Source organism: Athene cunicularia (assembly GCF_003259725.1).
Source record: "Athene cunicularia isolate RWA chromosome 1 unlocalized genomic scaffold, athCun1 chr1_part1, whole genome shotgun sequence".
In the NCBI taxonomy this organism is placed as follows: Eukaryota; Metazoa; Chordata; class Aves; order Strigiformes; family Strigidae; genus Athene; species Athene cunicularia.
In genome coordinates this window covers 125,464,347-125,480,227 of record NW_020799091.1, presented here as the reverse complement: position 1 = coordinate 125,480,227, position 15,881 = coordinate 125,464,347, and the positions used below count along the sequence as shown (strand labels likewise).

The following is a 15,881-nucleotide window of genomic DNA, read 5'->3' as shown; positions in this document are numbered from 1 at the left end:
CACTAAAAGCACCTTCTTGTCCTCGTTAGGAAAAGCTCTAGATTCAGAGAAATTTCTGGTGTTGATTTTTAAAGCTTGCGTCACACATTGGTTGAATAGCATCAAAGTGATATTAAAATCTACAGGTAAGTAGCTAAGGTGTTCAACACAAGGACAAACTTAGCTTTTCATACCAATACATAATTTTAGGATAAAATTAAAGAGTAATAACAGTAACACCTTTCCCTGCACTATTCCATGTATTAAATGGAGTCATACGCATATTTGAATATATACCTACACACACATATTACCCCCTCCCCACCTGTGTATATGCATATGGTTTTTACCTTCTGCTTATATGGCAGAGACAATGCAGAAACCCTGTGTCTCATCCTATTTTGACACAAGAAATTGGAATATATCTATAAGTGAAATTGCTTTGAAGACAGTGGGAGGTATGAGGCTTACCGAGAATAAAACTTGCCTTGCAGAATTCTTGGTACTAGTGCGGATGTGCAAAAAAATAGGAGAGCTCAGCTTGACTAATGTTCTAGATCAATAGCAAGTTCTGATTTTCACAAAGTCGGTTTTCAGATTAAACATGTTTTGATCTTGATTGTCGTATTTAATTCCCTTTGTGTTGGGTTTTAATAAACGTAAAAAACCTGAGGACAGCACTTCTAGATGTGTTTAGTTGACAGAGGATAAGGTTTTCAACTATGCAGAATTAACTTTGGGTGAGAATGAAGCTTTTTCAGTGACTTACGCCCTCTTGAAGGTTTTGTCTGAAATCATGTAACTTCTCTGCAAGTTATTCCAGTCTGCCTGCCAAATCAAGAAAAATAATCTGTGCTATAACCTTGCTTTAACCCCCAGTTAAATATTTACATTGTTTTATGACTAAAATGGAAAAAAGGTCTCATGGAGGTCTCCCTTTTTAAGGTTGCATGTTGGCTGCTTGATTCTGGCTCTAAGGAACGTACACTTCACAACATGGTGACTAACTTTCTCCCCAACGAGCTACCTCTACTGGAAGGGGTAGGCACCGGCCAAGGGGTGCAGAGCCTGGGCCTTAGTGCCAGTGGAGATCATTCTGGGCGGTACAGAGCCGCAGTAGAGTCTGTGCTTATCTTCAATGTCATGAACCAACTGCATAATGAATTACAGAAGGAAAATCTGTCAGGTAAAGAGAGCTCCTCTGCTTGGGGCAAAGATGGAGGGTAAAGGGAGCTGTGCTACCACAGGCTGAATGATCAGTGGAATAGAGAGGAGATTCGGAAGTTCTTATCTAAGTATATTCTGTGGCAAAATGTTAATTTATTAAAAGAAAAGAGGGGACTTACTTTCATCTATTTTGTCAAAAACAAAATCTAATTACTATATTCCAAATATCCCCTAGTTCATTGGTTAAGGCAATAGCAGAGTCTATTTTGAGTCTCTGAACCAAGCAGATCTTTACCTCCCAGGTGAGTACCCTGGCCATTCTGAGGGGACCTGTGGGTCTGTCTATGGTTGCTCATGAACATTTTCAGAAGCTTTTTCATTTTCTTGTCAGAAGCAATACCTGAAATCCTCAGATGTTTTCTTGCTTTTTGGACTGCCCATGTACGCTGTTGGCCATGTATGTGTTGTGTCGGTGAAACTTTTGTGATCCCACAGTGTGGGATTCAGTGTGTTTGCACTAATATTTGCTGAGTGCTTGTCTCTGTTTAAAAACAAGCAAACAACCCCCCCGAAAAGCATATACCTATTGGTGGACTTTATGGTTGTTTCCTCTAAATTTTATCCAAAGCCTAAGATTAGGGTCCAGTTTCACTGAAGTATTTTATTGCAAGTTTACTACATCATTTATGATTGTGACAACTAAACTTTAGAACATTTTTAAAAGATGTGCATGGTGGAATAAAGGTGTATCAAGCTAGAAAACTTTACATTAAACACATCTGTGGTTTATAAAATGTTATACAGAAAGATCTTTGAAAAAAATTTGACAGAAGTTGTTATTCTCTTAAATACTTCTGTGATAAAATATTCTGGAATACCTCTTATGATGAAATATTTCTTACTATGAAATGTTCCAGAAACAAAAGTATTTCAATCTATATTAAAAGATTTCAGTGTGTCAGGACATTCAGGATTTTAAAAACTATGGATTCCTCAGTTGTTTTTTTATGAATTGGTTGATCTGCATTTGATCTGTTTGATGTTATAAAAGTTTTCCTTGGTGTTTGTACTTACTACAGATATATTTTCTAAAGTGGAGATGCCCACCCATTATTGCTTGGCTCTGCTCGAGCTGAATGGCATTGGTTTTAGCACAACAGCGTATGAAACCCAGAAGCAGGTCATGCAAGCTAAACTGAGCGAGATTGAGAGCAAGGCGTATCAGCTGGCAGGCCACAGCTTCTCCTTGACCAGCCCTGATGATACTGCAGAGGTATGTGAAGGTTAGGGTGGGAGGGGGAGAACTTTCTCAGAAGTTACATTGAAGAAGCTTTTGCTTAGACTTAAGGAAAAAAACCCCACTTCTTGGGCAGACTGTGTGTGAAGAAAAGACAAAACGCAAGCTAACGTCTGATCAGAGGTGATTTGTCTTTACACTCATTATGAGCTTGCTGCCTGCAAGGTGCCTGTGCATCTCCTGCTTGTTACTGATCATTCTGATTTCTGTGAACTTTAGCAGAAATAAAGAAGGTAGAAATGGAAATGTTGTTTGTATAGGACCCTGGCTTCTCATGGTGCATGACATAATCTGCCAATTAAATGGCTTTTGAAATATTTTGGGTGAATGGTGCAAGACTAGAGAAGCTTTTTTGCATTACCAATATTCTGCATACGAGATGTGATGTGATACCATATAGTCTGAGTCTAAGAATAGTTGTACTGAATAAGTTGCATTGTTACCCTTGTCCCTATACAAGGATGAAAGAGGAAGAAAGACTGCTTTAAAAACTTTTGAATCAACTACTGTCTTTTATGAACCTGTATAGAACTGATTTTTTTTTAAAGCCTAAGAAACAGATTTCTGTGTAAATTAGCAATACTTTTATTCCTGTAGAACTTTACTATATATTTTTTAATTCATGCTACATGGAATCATAGGAATATGCTGTGCATGCTTTTTTTTCCCATTTTCTTCTTTTCTGTATATTAATTTCTTGCTGAGGGGCTATACTTTCTATGGAAGTAGTCAAAATTTACAAGCAGCTATCACTAGAAGTTGTTCCACAGAAATGTTCCTCCTTTCTTGCAAATGCAGGAGGTTTCCTCAGTAACAGTAGTCTGACTGAGAACTCTTGAAATAATGCTTGGCTCCAATTTCACTCTGCTTCATGGAAAAGGGGAAGGCAGTTTTTTTTCTGAAATGCTGTTCTCAACTACAGGAGCTTGTTTCTCATGTGGAAATGTTAGGAATCATGTAAATTATCTTGTATTGGTCAGTAGAGCTTTACTGTTCTAATTCTGTTTCAGTAAAACTTTTGTACTACATAAACATGCAAGAGAAAAGCTTTTATTCCCTTCTGCCAGCTGTGAAATGAAACACAATAGCTGCTAAATAAGGTATATTGCTACATAGCAACATGAAAAATGCAGAATAGTGTTCTGTCTGTCAGCATATACTTGATTTTCCAGTTTTTGGCAATTTGTTAGAAAAACTAATTTCCAACTATTCTATAAAAGATACTTGTGACCACCTTCTCTATGCCATTCATGTTACTCTGAAGCCTGCTCCCTACTAACACTTCTTTTTTTCATCAATGTTCTTCCCAGTTTTAGTCATTTTAACATCACATTTTATTAGTTGACTGTCAGCAGTAACCTGGCTTATTGGATGGAGTTAATTACCTTTTCTAAAGACATACCTCTGAACTCAAACTTCTAGTATTCAGAAAATGAGATTTTAGATTGCATTTTGTAGTTAATTAAAGTGAGGAGAAGTGACTTTGATAGCAGAGATCTTTAATCAGCTTTTTAATTACCCAAAGCATTCATACTATCCTTTGGTTGGAACAAGCTGTTTAAATTCTCAGTTGCTTTTTGCTTTCTCCTGGGAGTAGCATGCAGAAACTGATTTAAAGTGCTGGCCTTTTTTAGGTTTTGTTCCTGGAGCTGAAGTTACCACAAAATGGAGATGTGAAGGTTCAAGGGAACAAGAAAACTCTGGGTTATACCAGAAGAGCAACTGCTAAAGGAAACAGGGTTAGGTTAAGCAAGCAGTTCAGTACAACCAAGGTACAGTAAAGTCTGGTTCTAGTCTGAAAGTGACTGTAAAAATAACTCCCTCTTACTTTACACATTTGCTGCTTGAATATTGGAGTTAGGTATGCTGACTTAAATGAAAGTAAATTTTAAATGCCTTTTGCTCCTCCAGTTACCACTGGAAATTCAAACTGGATTCTGCCTTCTCTGTTAGCAGAGTTATTAACTCCTCCTACTTTCCTAAAGCATGAGTGTACTCTAACCAGCAGGCTTCAATAAGAATAAATCAGGCAAAACTTGATTTCCCAAACCACCTGTAAGACCAAAATAGCACAATAATTTTGTAAAGCCAATAGTAGAAGAATTCTTCAATGTCAGCTTGAAAGATACTTGACTACCATGGTGATTAAATACAGTATTCTCCCTGTCTGGTACTACCATATCTGTATTTTGTGCTTCAGAGGATTTGTCTTCAGAATGGATGATCTGATGGCTTATCAAATTTAGTATATCAAAAGCTTGTATGTATGCGAAGGCTATTGACATGCTTACAAGTTGATAAATATTGTGGAGCTGCATTAATACCAACTGCTGCAGGTTAATGGGTGCACTTGCCAGACAAGTGGTATTAGCAGATATAGATGTTCCCTCTTTTCAGGACTCATTAATCTGTGTTGTTTTCTTAGTTTCCTCTTGTTAAGCATAGTCAGCGCTTAGAAGACAAGTATTGATTTCTGAAACTCAAGTAGCAATGAATGTGGTGGTGGTGGCAGAGCAGGGAGCAAGAAGCAAAGTGAGGATTTCCTCCTTTGTAATGTGGAGGGTTGAGGCTGCAGCTGCCTGCTGCATACAAAAAAAAAGTTATTTTGAGAAATGTTTACATGCTACTGTCTTTTGAAATTCTTGTTATTCCCTTCATATTTCTGATTTAACTGAAAGGATTTGATTACTAGTGATCAGCTTTGTCTTTCAAGGAGTTTAAGGGCTTAATTTTATGAATTCCTAGTATACAGATAGAGAGCAGGGACAAAAATATCCAAGAAGATGGAGGAGCATTAATGCTGGGCAAGAGGAGACAGTGTAGGGGACCTATGGCAAGTGATGCTTTATTTGATCATTTCAGGTGATTTATTGGTTGGTGCAGACTAAGAGTCATGATAAGGCTGCAGAAGTCCAAATAGAGGTGATTACTGTCTTGTGTGTAATAAAACTGCCGCTTTGATCAAAGCCCACGGTGCTTTGATTGCCCAGGTGTAGATGATGTAGTGGAGGGATATCCATTTAATTTCACGGCAGTGACACTGGAAGCTCACTGTGAGTGAAGGGGTCACTTTTCTCTGCAAACTGCAAAAACTGTATAAATAAAGCTTTAAAGGCAGTTGATTATACCTGTGCCCTTTTCTCCCCACAAGGATGTTTTGGAGAAATTAAAGAAACTTCACCCATTGCCCGGGCTGATACTGGAATGGAGGAGGATCAATAATGCCATTACTAAAGTGGTGTTTCCACTACAGAGGGAAAAGCGATTCAATTCTGCACTGGGAATGGAAAGGATATATCCAGTGTCACAGACTCACACAGCTACAGGTAAAGAAATACATACAAAATCCTCACTACTTACTGTTTGGGGGTTTTTTTGTTCTTTTTGTATGTGGGCAGCTTTTCTATGGGAAAAGATAGGAAATCAAGCCTGTGCTCTAATTCAACCAAATGAAAATACTGAAATACTTATTTCACATACATCTGGCCTAAAAGTCTAGATGTGTTTAAAATAGCTTTTGTGTTCACTGAGGAGTATTATTAATTTCTTACACATCTTAGCATGTAAATCTCTGACTGTAGAACAGATTCTGGATTTGGGAGTTTCTTATTAGTGATACAGCAGTGCTGAAGGGGAACCATCTCAAACCCGTTAAACCTAAACTATTTTTTCTTCAGTTTTCTCAGTGGTTGTGTCATGTCCCTCCCCTCCTGCCCCTTACTTTCTGGTGATGCAGATGTGTGTTCAGCTGTGCTAAGTTAGAGAGACTCCTCTTGGACCCTTACTTAGTTCTGCCTTGTCTTCCTTATCAGGTCGAATAACCTTCTCAGAGCCGAATATCCAAAATGTGCCAAGAGATTTTGAGATTGAAATGCCAACTGTGGTTGAAGAAAGCCCACCCTTCCAAGCCTATGGAAATGTTAATTCTCATGCTGTTTCTGGGGGCAGGTAGGAGGATCTTGGCAAAGCTTTTGCCTACTCTTCTGATCTGAATATGGTCAAGCTGCCAAATTTCTCTTTTCTGACTTCACCTGTGATTGCTGTGATGTCAGTATGACTTGTTACTTAGTGTTTCTCTTACAGTTTCAGGGGACTAAATACCTAAAACTCAGTGACACATGAAAGACCTAATAATACTAACATCATGTGGCTCCATGTAGCTGCTTGCTTTTGAAATTCTTTTTAAGACACTACAGTGAGATTAAGCATTATGCTCTCAACTGTTGGATTGAATGTCTGAGTGTGAAAAGTAACTAAACTTGAAGTTAGGATCTGGTTTGACTTTCCAAGAGCTACTCTGAAAGAGGATAGGAGTTATGGAAGAAGCAGAAGTTCATTTGTTTTATGCTGTGCAGCTCCCTGTGTAAGGGAACATGGTCAACGTATTTTTCATTCTTTGTTAATAATTTCATGTGTGATAATGATCCTGCAAAAGCTACCAGATAGCAGAAAAAGATTTCTAAATCTGCTTCTGTTAACCAAATGCCCTATTTTGACAGCATTACATGCCAGTGCCTAAACAGTTGCATGGAAGTCTAGTGAAATATCAAGGTGAATCTTTTAGCAGCTAGTTTGTGAGTTTAGGGGCTCCATACTTGCTGGTGGTTTTCTGTCCTTTCAGTTTCTCTTTCCATTCAGGTTCTTGTCCCACATGTGTCACCTAAGTGGCTTTTATAATATATTTTCCCATAGCAAGATGTGAGACATTTGAGAAGTTTTTGGCTCTTCTGTCTGTCTCTTCCTACCACCATGTGTCTAATGTCCTTGTGCCTTGAGTAGGTCACGGGAAGAGAGCCCAGGAGTACCAGGATCTTGTCTGTCTCTCTTCAGAAGAGCCAGGCATAGCCATGGAGGTGGAAATGTTGTTCTGAGAAATAACTCTGGCAGTGCTAAGGCTTGCAGCAGCTTTGCAGGACAGTTGGAGAGTGGGCTGGGTTCTTAGTCTTCCCTGTAGAGAAGCAGTCCATCAAAGTGGGATGCTTGATGAACTTTGAGAGAGGTCTGCTTCTCAGGCTGACTTTTGGGACTGCATTCCTTAGTAAAGCAGCTGCTGTGTTAGGAAAATGGGCAATCCTAAAGGCACAGAAATAACTGCTGGCACAAGAGAAGCTGTCATGCAGCCTAAGTCTGATAGGCCTTCCAAACTTTGGTCCAAACTGTCTTTTATCTTACTAATTACTTTTGCTACTCCTTCCTCTTGTAAGAAGCTTCTGGCCAAGGGAGTGTAGCTAAATTAGATCATGGTATAAACCCCTTACTCATTCTACTAAACTGGGAACCTATGCTGGAGAGTGTCATTCTCTACAGTTCCCATATGTTGTCCCTCACCTTTATTACTTTTGAAAATTTAGTTCTGACGTTTTTGTGCTATCTTTCATCTCCTTAATCCCTACCATCCCTGAAATGACAAGGTATAAGAAGAAAAGGGAGTGCACAAGGGAAAAGAGCATGATGTCTTTTCTGTGCTTTGCTGAAACTTGATCTCAGAGGTACCTTTTGATACTGATAAAGAAATCGCTCAGATCCCTGAACCGAACATTGAGAACTTTATAAAGGCCTTTTGACTTCCAGTGAAGAAACTAGGGGGCTGACTGGTAGACTGGTGCTGATGGGAGTAGGTGGTGTGAATGGTGTCCCAGCTGTGTGCTGTTCAGTGGGTGCACTGATGGATATAGTTCCATCTGCAGTTACAAGTGACTTGGTGGGTGTGATGGTTTTAAGCTCTGCCGGGACTGGAGACCACGTTGCCGTTGTCCCTCCCCCACCCTCAGCTGGTCAGGCTGGAAGTGAGGCACAAACCCCGGGTTAAAATAAGAAGAAATTTAATACAACAGTGTAATAAGCAATCTGAACAACAACAGTAGCAATGATAACAACAATAAACAGCGATAACAGTAAACAAGACAAACGATATACAGAGAAATACCACAATGGTTACAGACAGCTCGCTCGCGATTCTCCCCGCCACCAAAGCCACAAAGGAAAAAGTTCCTGCGCTCCCACGCCCAGACCTGACTTCAGCATGGTATGAATAACCTGCCTGGAGATCCCTTCCCCCTCTCTGCTGGGGAAACTTAACCCTATCCCAGCTGAATCCAGGACAGTGGGACAGGAGAGCTAAGTCAGCCCAGAGAAGTTGCAGAGCACCTGAGCACCACTGTAAACTTCTAGCCTTCTGGAAAAGAAAATCAAGTTGCTTTGGGGCAATTTTTTGCTCTGTCTTTAGAGAGGAAACGTGCAGTGTTTTATGAGCACATCTTCTGCAAGTTTTGTTCTGCTTTTACAGGCTTATTTGTGTATGTGCATGCAGCCATGAGGCTTATGTTGTGGGTGAAAATTTCTGTGTCTACTAGGTATGGGCTAGCGTAGGCATTCTGCATGTGAGAATGATGTTGAGAGAAGACTTGGCATTCAAGGTGAGGTCTTGAATTTTTAGGACTGCTATCTCTGGAATGCACCCATCAGATCTAGGGTCTTTCATCTTACCTGTTTTGGAGTAGAATTACCCAATTTATGAACCAAACCCTGCATGTATGAGAAAGATTTATCACTAAATCTGTTCAGAGTCAGTTAATTGCCTCAGGTGTACATGTGGCCTCTGTCCAACTCCCTCATGGTCAAATTTAGGTATGGATTGTCCAGAAGAGTGGAATAGTCTACTGTCTCACTTGTTTTCACTGATTCTTTGTGGCAAAAAAGGTTATGCATCTTTAAGTGTTTTAGAAACTGGTGAAGAACAGTCATTCTTTGTCTCTGCAGATGTAGAAACCCCTCCAGTATTTTGCTTAATGGCCTAAAGGTTCAGGCTGAAGACCGATTGGAAGAAAGAGGAATACCATTTTCTGTTAGCATGAGGCATGCTTTTGTTCCCTTCCGAGGTAATGCCCAGATCTTGCTCTGTAGTTGTTAAGAATATAGTTAGCAAAAATCCTAGGTCTAATGAAGAGTTAAGAACTGGTGACAGTATGTATCTGACTGAGCAGCCTACTTGGAAAATACTGCAGTAGTTAGCATGCCCTCAAAATTATTCACAAGGCTGTAAAGGAGAGCGTTTCTGTTGGGAAAAGTATTCAAATGTTCTCACCTTCATTTTGTCTTTAAGAATACCTGCGTTTTGAAGAGGTAGCTTAGGCAACTCTTAATATAGTAATTGCACTCTATGGAGTGTTCTTTCTATCCAAATGTCAGTTATCACATTGCCTGCCCTGGCTAAGTACAAGTCTGCTGGTCTGATCTCGTGCTGATCGTTCCTAATAGGTGCTAGGCTTTTGCAAGACACCTGGACAGTCTGTGGTTTTGGTGGATTCTAGATTTAGAGGCTTGATGCAAAGCAGGCAGGCCTGGGCATCAGGGGAACAGGCAAGAGTTTGTCTGTTAGAAGTGGCTGTGGAAAAATTTCAGAGCAGAATGTGCAAGGACAGCTTCAGTCCCTCTTGTTGGAATGTCATTGGAGTAATCTATGAAATAATGACTTCTGCTAACTTTTTGACTTCAGGTGGCTTAATCTTGGCTGCTGATTACTCTCAGCTGGAACTGAGGATCCTCGCTCATTTGTCTTGCGACTGTCGACTCATACAATCCTTGAACAAGGGTACTGATGTCTTTAAGAGCATTGCAGCAGAATGGAAAATGATTGATCCTGAAGCTGTTGGAGATAGGACCAGGCAACAAGCTAAACAGGTAATCTTTAAGAAAAGAATTCAGCAGGAGCTTTCTGGACAGGAAGGTTTAGTGTTCAAGGGAGTCACGGTAGTATGGTTTTCTGTTTTGGGTTTGGCCGTGATTGTTCAATAGTTGCTTTGCATGTCCTGCCACTCTCTTTATGTTTCAACTGGAGCTTGTCTGGGTTTCGGGGGATGAGGATGGAGAAGAGCAGCATGAATGGCTTGGACTCAGAGGTAGCCTCTTCTTCAATTCTCGCCCTTGTTTCCCATGTACTTATCGTCCAGTGATTCACATTTTGTTTTGGCTCTGCTTTCTCTGCATGGTTCACCATATGGTTGCGGTTCTTCACACTGTCCTCTGGCAGATTTGCTATGGAATCATCTATGGAATAGGAGCAAAATCTTTAGGCGAGCAGATGGGGATTGATGAACACGAAGCTGCCAATTACATTGAATCCTTCAAATCAAGATACACAGGTTTGGATATGGCTGTTTGGGAGCTGGGTGGTGGTGGTTGTTTTTCATCCCTTCTCTCCATGTCTCTTCAAATCCTGGTCTCAGCACTCTACTACTCCTCTGCCTCTTGAAAAAGTTTTTAATTTTAAAAAAGTCCAGTACAAGAACACAGCAGTTAGATACTCCATAATGTTTTACTGTACTGTCTGTTTTTATTCATCTTTAGGACCTTGTTGTTTGCTCATTGCTTAAATTATTTTGTTGGGGTTTTAATTAATTTATAAACCCTGGGGATTCATTTTAAAGCTCTTAACTTTCTGAATAAGAAACACTCTTTTTCTTACTAAAACACACAGCTTCAAGGGGTATGCAATACAACTTTAGACCATACTTCTTACAATTTTTTAAGTATAACCATTTCTCTCTTCTGCTCTTGTCTTCTGCTTTCACTGCTTTAAACTGTTTTGCATATAACCCTTAGATTTTTTTCCAGCTGCTCAGAGCAGCTCTCCCATGGTTTTTAAAAAGACATTGTTGCATTTTTAAGAAGCTTGTTAATTTTTAGGAAAGCTACAGAGAGAGTAGAGCTGCAATCAGGAAATGAATGGAGGGCAAATGGGATGAGAGGCAGCTAGCTCTAATCAGAGGACTTGGAAATGAGCTCAAAAGTTACATTCTGAAGATTCAGGGTTTGTTTCTTTAGGTGACAGATGTTGAGAAATGGTGTCCTATTAAGAGTTTGTTTAGACTCCAGTAATTTCTAGATAGTCTCTCCTTCATGACTATTAGAAACTACTTCCTGCTTCCTCCCTCTCGATACATGTGCATACATACAAACTCTGCAGTGTACCTTGTATTGTAACTTCTTATGAATTTTCACTTATGTATTGCCTGGTTGACATGCTGAATTACCTAATGAATTAACCAACGTTGTCAGTCTTAATTTTGAATAGCTCCTTTTACATTTTATATTTTGTAAATCTTGGAGAGAAATTGTCTGAAGTTAACTTTTTCCACTTTAGTGCAGTTACCTGAACTTGCAGTGAAAGGCACTCTTCCCTGTCTCACCTTTCTTTGACCTAAGTTTCTTTTTAACACTCTCAGTGGATTCGCTCCTTCCCTGGCAAAGTGTAGGTAGGTGAGTTTCTTTCATCCTAGAATTTGAAGTGACACAGTCTGAAGTCAGGCAGCCTGAGGCATCAAGGGCTCTGACTTCTGCTTGCAACTTACTCCGTTCCTTACTACTTGTCTTTCCAGTGCTGGTCCAGGTCCTGACCTCTCCATTATCAATAATACATGTCTGATCCTCCTTGCCTGGCCGCTGTGCAGAATGGACTTCCTACCTCCTTGTGCACAGCCAGATATCCTGATACTATACACTCTCTTCCACCTCAAAAGTCTTAATAGGTTTCCCAGCAGAGCTGTGAATAAGCTGAATGAGAGATTGTGTGCCCTTGTCCACTGACAGGTTCTAGGAAATATAAGGAATGACCTTTGTGTTGCTTAGGTATCCCAGACTGCTTTCAGTGACCCCAGTGAGAAGTCAACATGAAACGTCAGCTGTATTTGGGAAAACTTTCTCTTGCCTTTCACAGGGATTCAGAAATTCTTGAGGGAGACAGTGAGGAACTGCAGAAGAGATGGGTTTGTGCAGACCATCCTGGGAAGACGGAGATACCTGCCAGCTATTAAAGATCCAAACCCCTACAGTAAAGCTCATGTATGTTGAGTGCAGTACCTTTTTTTTTTTAAATCCATCCTTTAATTTTAAAGTATTAGATTTTTTTGCATATCCATATCTGCAGTTTTACAGGGTCTATGAGCCATCTTGGTCACGACCTTCCACTTCTCACTTAGTTCATTGTTTCCTCAGTTGTTCTCTGAATAACAGAGCTTTTGTCAAGGTCTGCTTGACATAAGTCATCTGTGACTGGGTGTAGAGCTGTCATCGCTGTGCTAACCTCACTTCAGAACTCCCACGTTGGAGCTGGAGTGAGTAATTTATTGAAATCAGTGGACATGATTTTAAAAAGCCTCCACAGAGTGATGTGCTTTAACTCTTCAGGCTGAGTTGCTCCCACTCAGCAATCTTCATATGTTATATGCTTTCAGCACTTGAACAAGAAAGGGCATTTAAGTCCTATATTTTTGGGTATTTGTTTCTTTTCTTATTTTCCCTCAAAGGAAAATTGCTCTAACTTGTTAGATAAATATTTACTTAATAAACGCCTTTGCACTGGCATTACTTTTTTTCAAGGTCATTTTGGACACTTCTGTCATAGACTCTGCTCCAGTAAGAGTGAATTGACTCCTTGGGGACATGTTGGTGCATTTCTGTGGGGAGGAAGCATTATACTTCTCAGGAGGAAGTTGGATCAGGTTGTGTGGAATTAAAGATTAGAGTGGCAGAGGGAGGAAGTGGGGGTACTCCAAGTAGTTGAAAGGGAAACAAGGAGACCTTCAAAAAACTTTTGAGATGATTTGACTATTTAATCTGAAGGATACTTCAGCATGAAGCTTTGTAGATGCACCTTCTGTTCAACTTTGATTTATTCTTGAAAATCATATTAAAGACCAGTTAATGAATTATTTTCACTTTAATTTCAGCTTCCTCATAACTTTTTGCACACATTTCAGCTCTAATCAATCTGAGGAGGGGATTAATAAAGAGGTTGCTTGTGTGGAAAAAAATGTCATTGTGTAATAGTGTTGTCTGATGTGTTTTTGCACAGCTGTTAGGCTCTGGCTGTTGGGGTTCAGTGCAGCAGACCAGACTGTTAGTCCATCTTGCCTTTGCTTGACCATTCCTGATGCTTCTGAAGATAGACAGAAGTACTTGGATTAACTGTGAGGTTTTTCTGTTCCTCATGAAACTATTACCACATGTATATGCTTCTTCCTTTTGTGGCTTGTGACTCTTGCAGGTTATTACCCTTGATATTAATTTTAAATTTGTGGAAATCCTGCTCTTCTCAGTCGCCTGGGGAAATTTGGCATCTGAAGCTAGACTATAATGTCTTTCTTTCAGGCAGATATAACAAACTCTTTATCTGGAGGTTTTACTGTGCCTGTATTTGGCCATGTATTTATTATTTTTAATGAAGCACTTGTGGCATTCTGGATTTGATTTATTTTTGAGGGTGAGTTTTGAGAACAACTATCTTTGTTTAGGCAGAGCGACAGGCTGTGAATACAACTGTTCAGGGATCTGCTGCAGACATTGTCAAAACAGCCACTGTGAACATTCAGAGACGCCTGGAAGCTTTCTCTTCTGTGACCAAGTCTCATGGACATCTGGAATGTTCCTTACAGAGGGATAAGACTGGTATGCTCACCTCTTCCTTGCACACCAGAGTGAAATTTTCAATGTTACTAATTAAAAAAAAAAAAAAGCCTGCAAAAAAAAGTTAGGGCATTTGGGCTAGTAGTGGGGGACATTTTATTTCCTGACAGTGGTAAGTCTGTGTTTAATGAGCAAAAAAAGTCACCAAGGAAGGAGGGAGAATATCTGCTCAACACACAAACAAACAAATGATGTGATCAGATCGGAAACCCCAAATCAGATCTTGAAGAGGCTGGCAGTGGGATTTCTTATGTGATACAGTCTGTGATGCCATCACATAATTGTTCAAAAGTAGGAAGGAGAAACTGAGCAGATACTCTGGCTTCGAAGGCAGTGAAAAGATAGAGCGGTACAACTTCTAGTTCCAAAAATACAATTATTGGTTAGAATTAAGTCTGGAATTTGTTGTCTGGAATTTGATGTACAGAGGCTCCACAAGAGTATTATATTGAAGCAATTAGCAGCATAAATTTTTTCTGGCTGCAGATAGCAAAGCTGTGCTGGGGGAATACTCATTCCCAGAGGAGTGCTATGAATACTTTTTTTTAGCGTAATGTAGACAGTGTTTTGTTCACCAGTCATGTATTTTTAGAAAGACAACTTAAGGGATGGAGTGCTATATTTCTTTGATAGTTCAAATGCTTCAACCTGAAACATGAAGCTATCTTAATATGAAGAGTCTGTTTTGTAGGACTGAGAAGGAAAACTAACTAATTAACTGCCAAACCTCTAAAAATATGTCAGGGAGTTTTGTTTTAGAGAGACAAGATTCAGGGGTCTGCTATGAGTAGAAGGCATGTGCTCAGCAGAACCTCCCACCCCTTCCAGGAGCCAGAAGCTACTGACCTTTGGCCAGGGTAATTGTCGAAAGGCAAATAGATGCATTTGTGACAGTTTTTCCTTCTCTGATAGTAGCTGTTTCAGGAGCTGGAAAGAATTCTCTTTCAGCAAGTTATAAATGCTTGTGCCATCAGAGAAACATCGTGTGGCTTCTTCAACATTGCTGCTTCGGTGTGAGGCTTGTGTGAGGAACTCATGATGCTGTGAAACCCTTCCTGTAGTTGTGAACTGGAGTCCTCCTGCTAGCTAACCTGAGAAATAAATAACTTTAGTGTCTGTGTGTGTGAGGTTGTGTTTGTTTACTTTTTTTAAAAAAAGCTTTTACTATGGAATGGTTTGTTCTGCTTTATTTTTGTCAGGAAAGATCTACCAGGATCCTGGTTTTGTCAGCTGCTTATTTGTTTATTCAAAAACTGCTCTTTTTTTTTTTCTTTCATTTTTTTTTAATCAGGAGTAGTAGCTACAGTTTCAGATAACTGCATTTGAGAGGAGGCTTACTGCATTTTTAGACTAGCCATTAAAATGATTTTGGAAGAAAAGCAGAATCCTAATTCATTGCCAGAGAGAATGTTGTAAACTGACTTCTGATTAAACCTGACATGATTTTATTTAAAATTTACTTTTAAAACAGATGGTTCAGGAGATGCAACTGTCTCTTGTTTATGTTCTGATTCATTCTTTTATAATGTAAGGCTGAAATGTTTATATCTAAAATGCTTTTCATTAACATTTTTCCCTCAGTAGCTGTACAAATATTGATAGAATAGTAATGTTATGTGGTTTTATCTGTAGGCATGGGCTTTTTCATTTTAAAGTTCCTCATGTTCTTTTTCTCAGCATTAGGAATGTGTGAGGGCTTTTTAATTACAGGAAAGATGTCTTTGTGTCGTGGTATCTAACATTCTGTGTTCTTCACATTTGTAGGAAGACTAGTGAGGAAGAGCAACAGAGGGATGTTACATCCTATCAGCGGAGGTTTCTTTATTCTCCAACTTCATGATGAGCTCCTTTATGAAGTTGCAGAGGATGATGTCATCCAGGTACAGCCGTGCAGTTACTTTTTCAGCTACCTACTGCATTATGATGTTTCAAACAAGCCTTTCTTCTAGGGGCTCAGCTTCTCTTCCCTGGATCC

General features: G+C 39.6%; 1 protein-coding gene across 1 annotated transcript in view; it reads left to right on the top strand.

Annotated features, from left to right (window-relative positions):
• Nucleotides 1-15,881, top strand: part of POLQ (DNA polymerase theta) — a 53,981-nt gene that overhangs the window by 33,839 nt on the left and 4,261 nt on the right. The window contains exons 19-29 of the mRNA XM_026847125.1: nucleotides 925-1,165; nucleotides 2,226-2,419; nucleotides 4,078-4,215; nucleotides 5,595-5,769; nucleotides 6,256-6,391; nucleotides 9,203-9,321; nucleotides 9,939-10,123; nucleotides 10,473-10,584; nucleotides 12,159-12,283; nucleotides 13,735-13,888; nucleotides 15,671-15,786. Coding sequence (XP_026702926.1) covers nucleotides 925-1,165; nucleotides 2,226-2,419; nucleotides 4,078-4,215; nucleotides 5,595-5,769; nucleotides 6,256-6,391; nucleotides 9,203-9,321; nucleotides 9,939-10,123; nucleotides 10,473-10,584; nucleotides 12,159-12,283; nucleotides 13,735-13,888; nucleotides 15,671-15,786 — 1,695 coding nt within the window. The remainder of the gene's footprint in view (nucleotides 1-924; nucleotides 1,166-2,225; nucleotides 2,420-4,077; nucleotides 4,216-5,594; nucleotides 5,770-6,255; nucleotides 6,392-9,202; nucleotides 9,322-9,938; nucleotides 10,124-10,472; nucleotides 10,585-12,158; nucleotides 12,284-13,734; nucleotides 13,889-15,670; nucleotides 15,787-15,881) is intronic.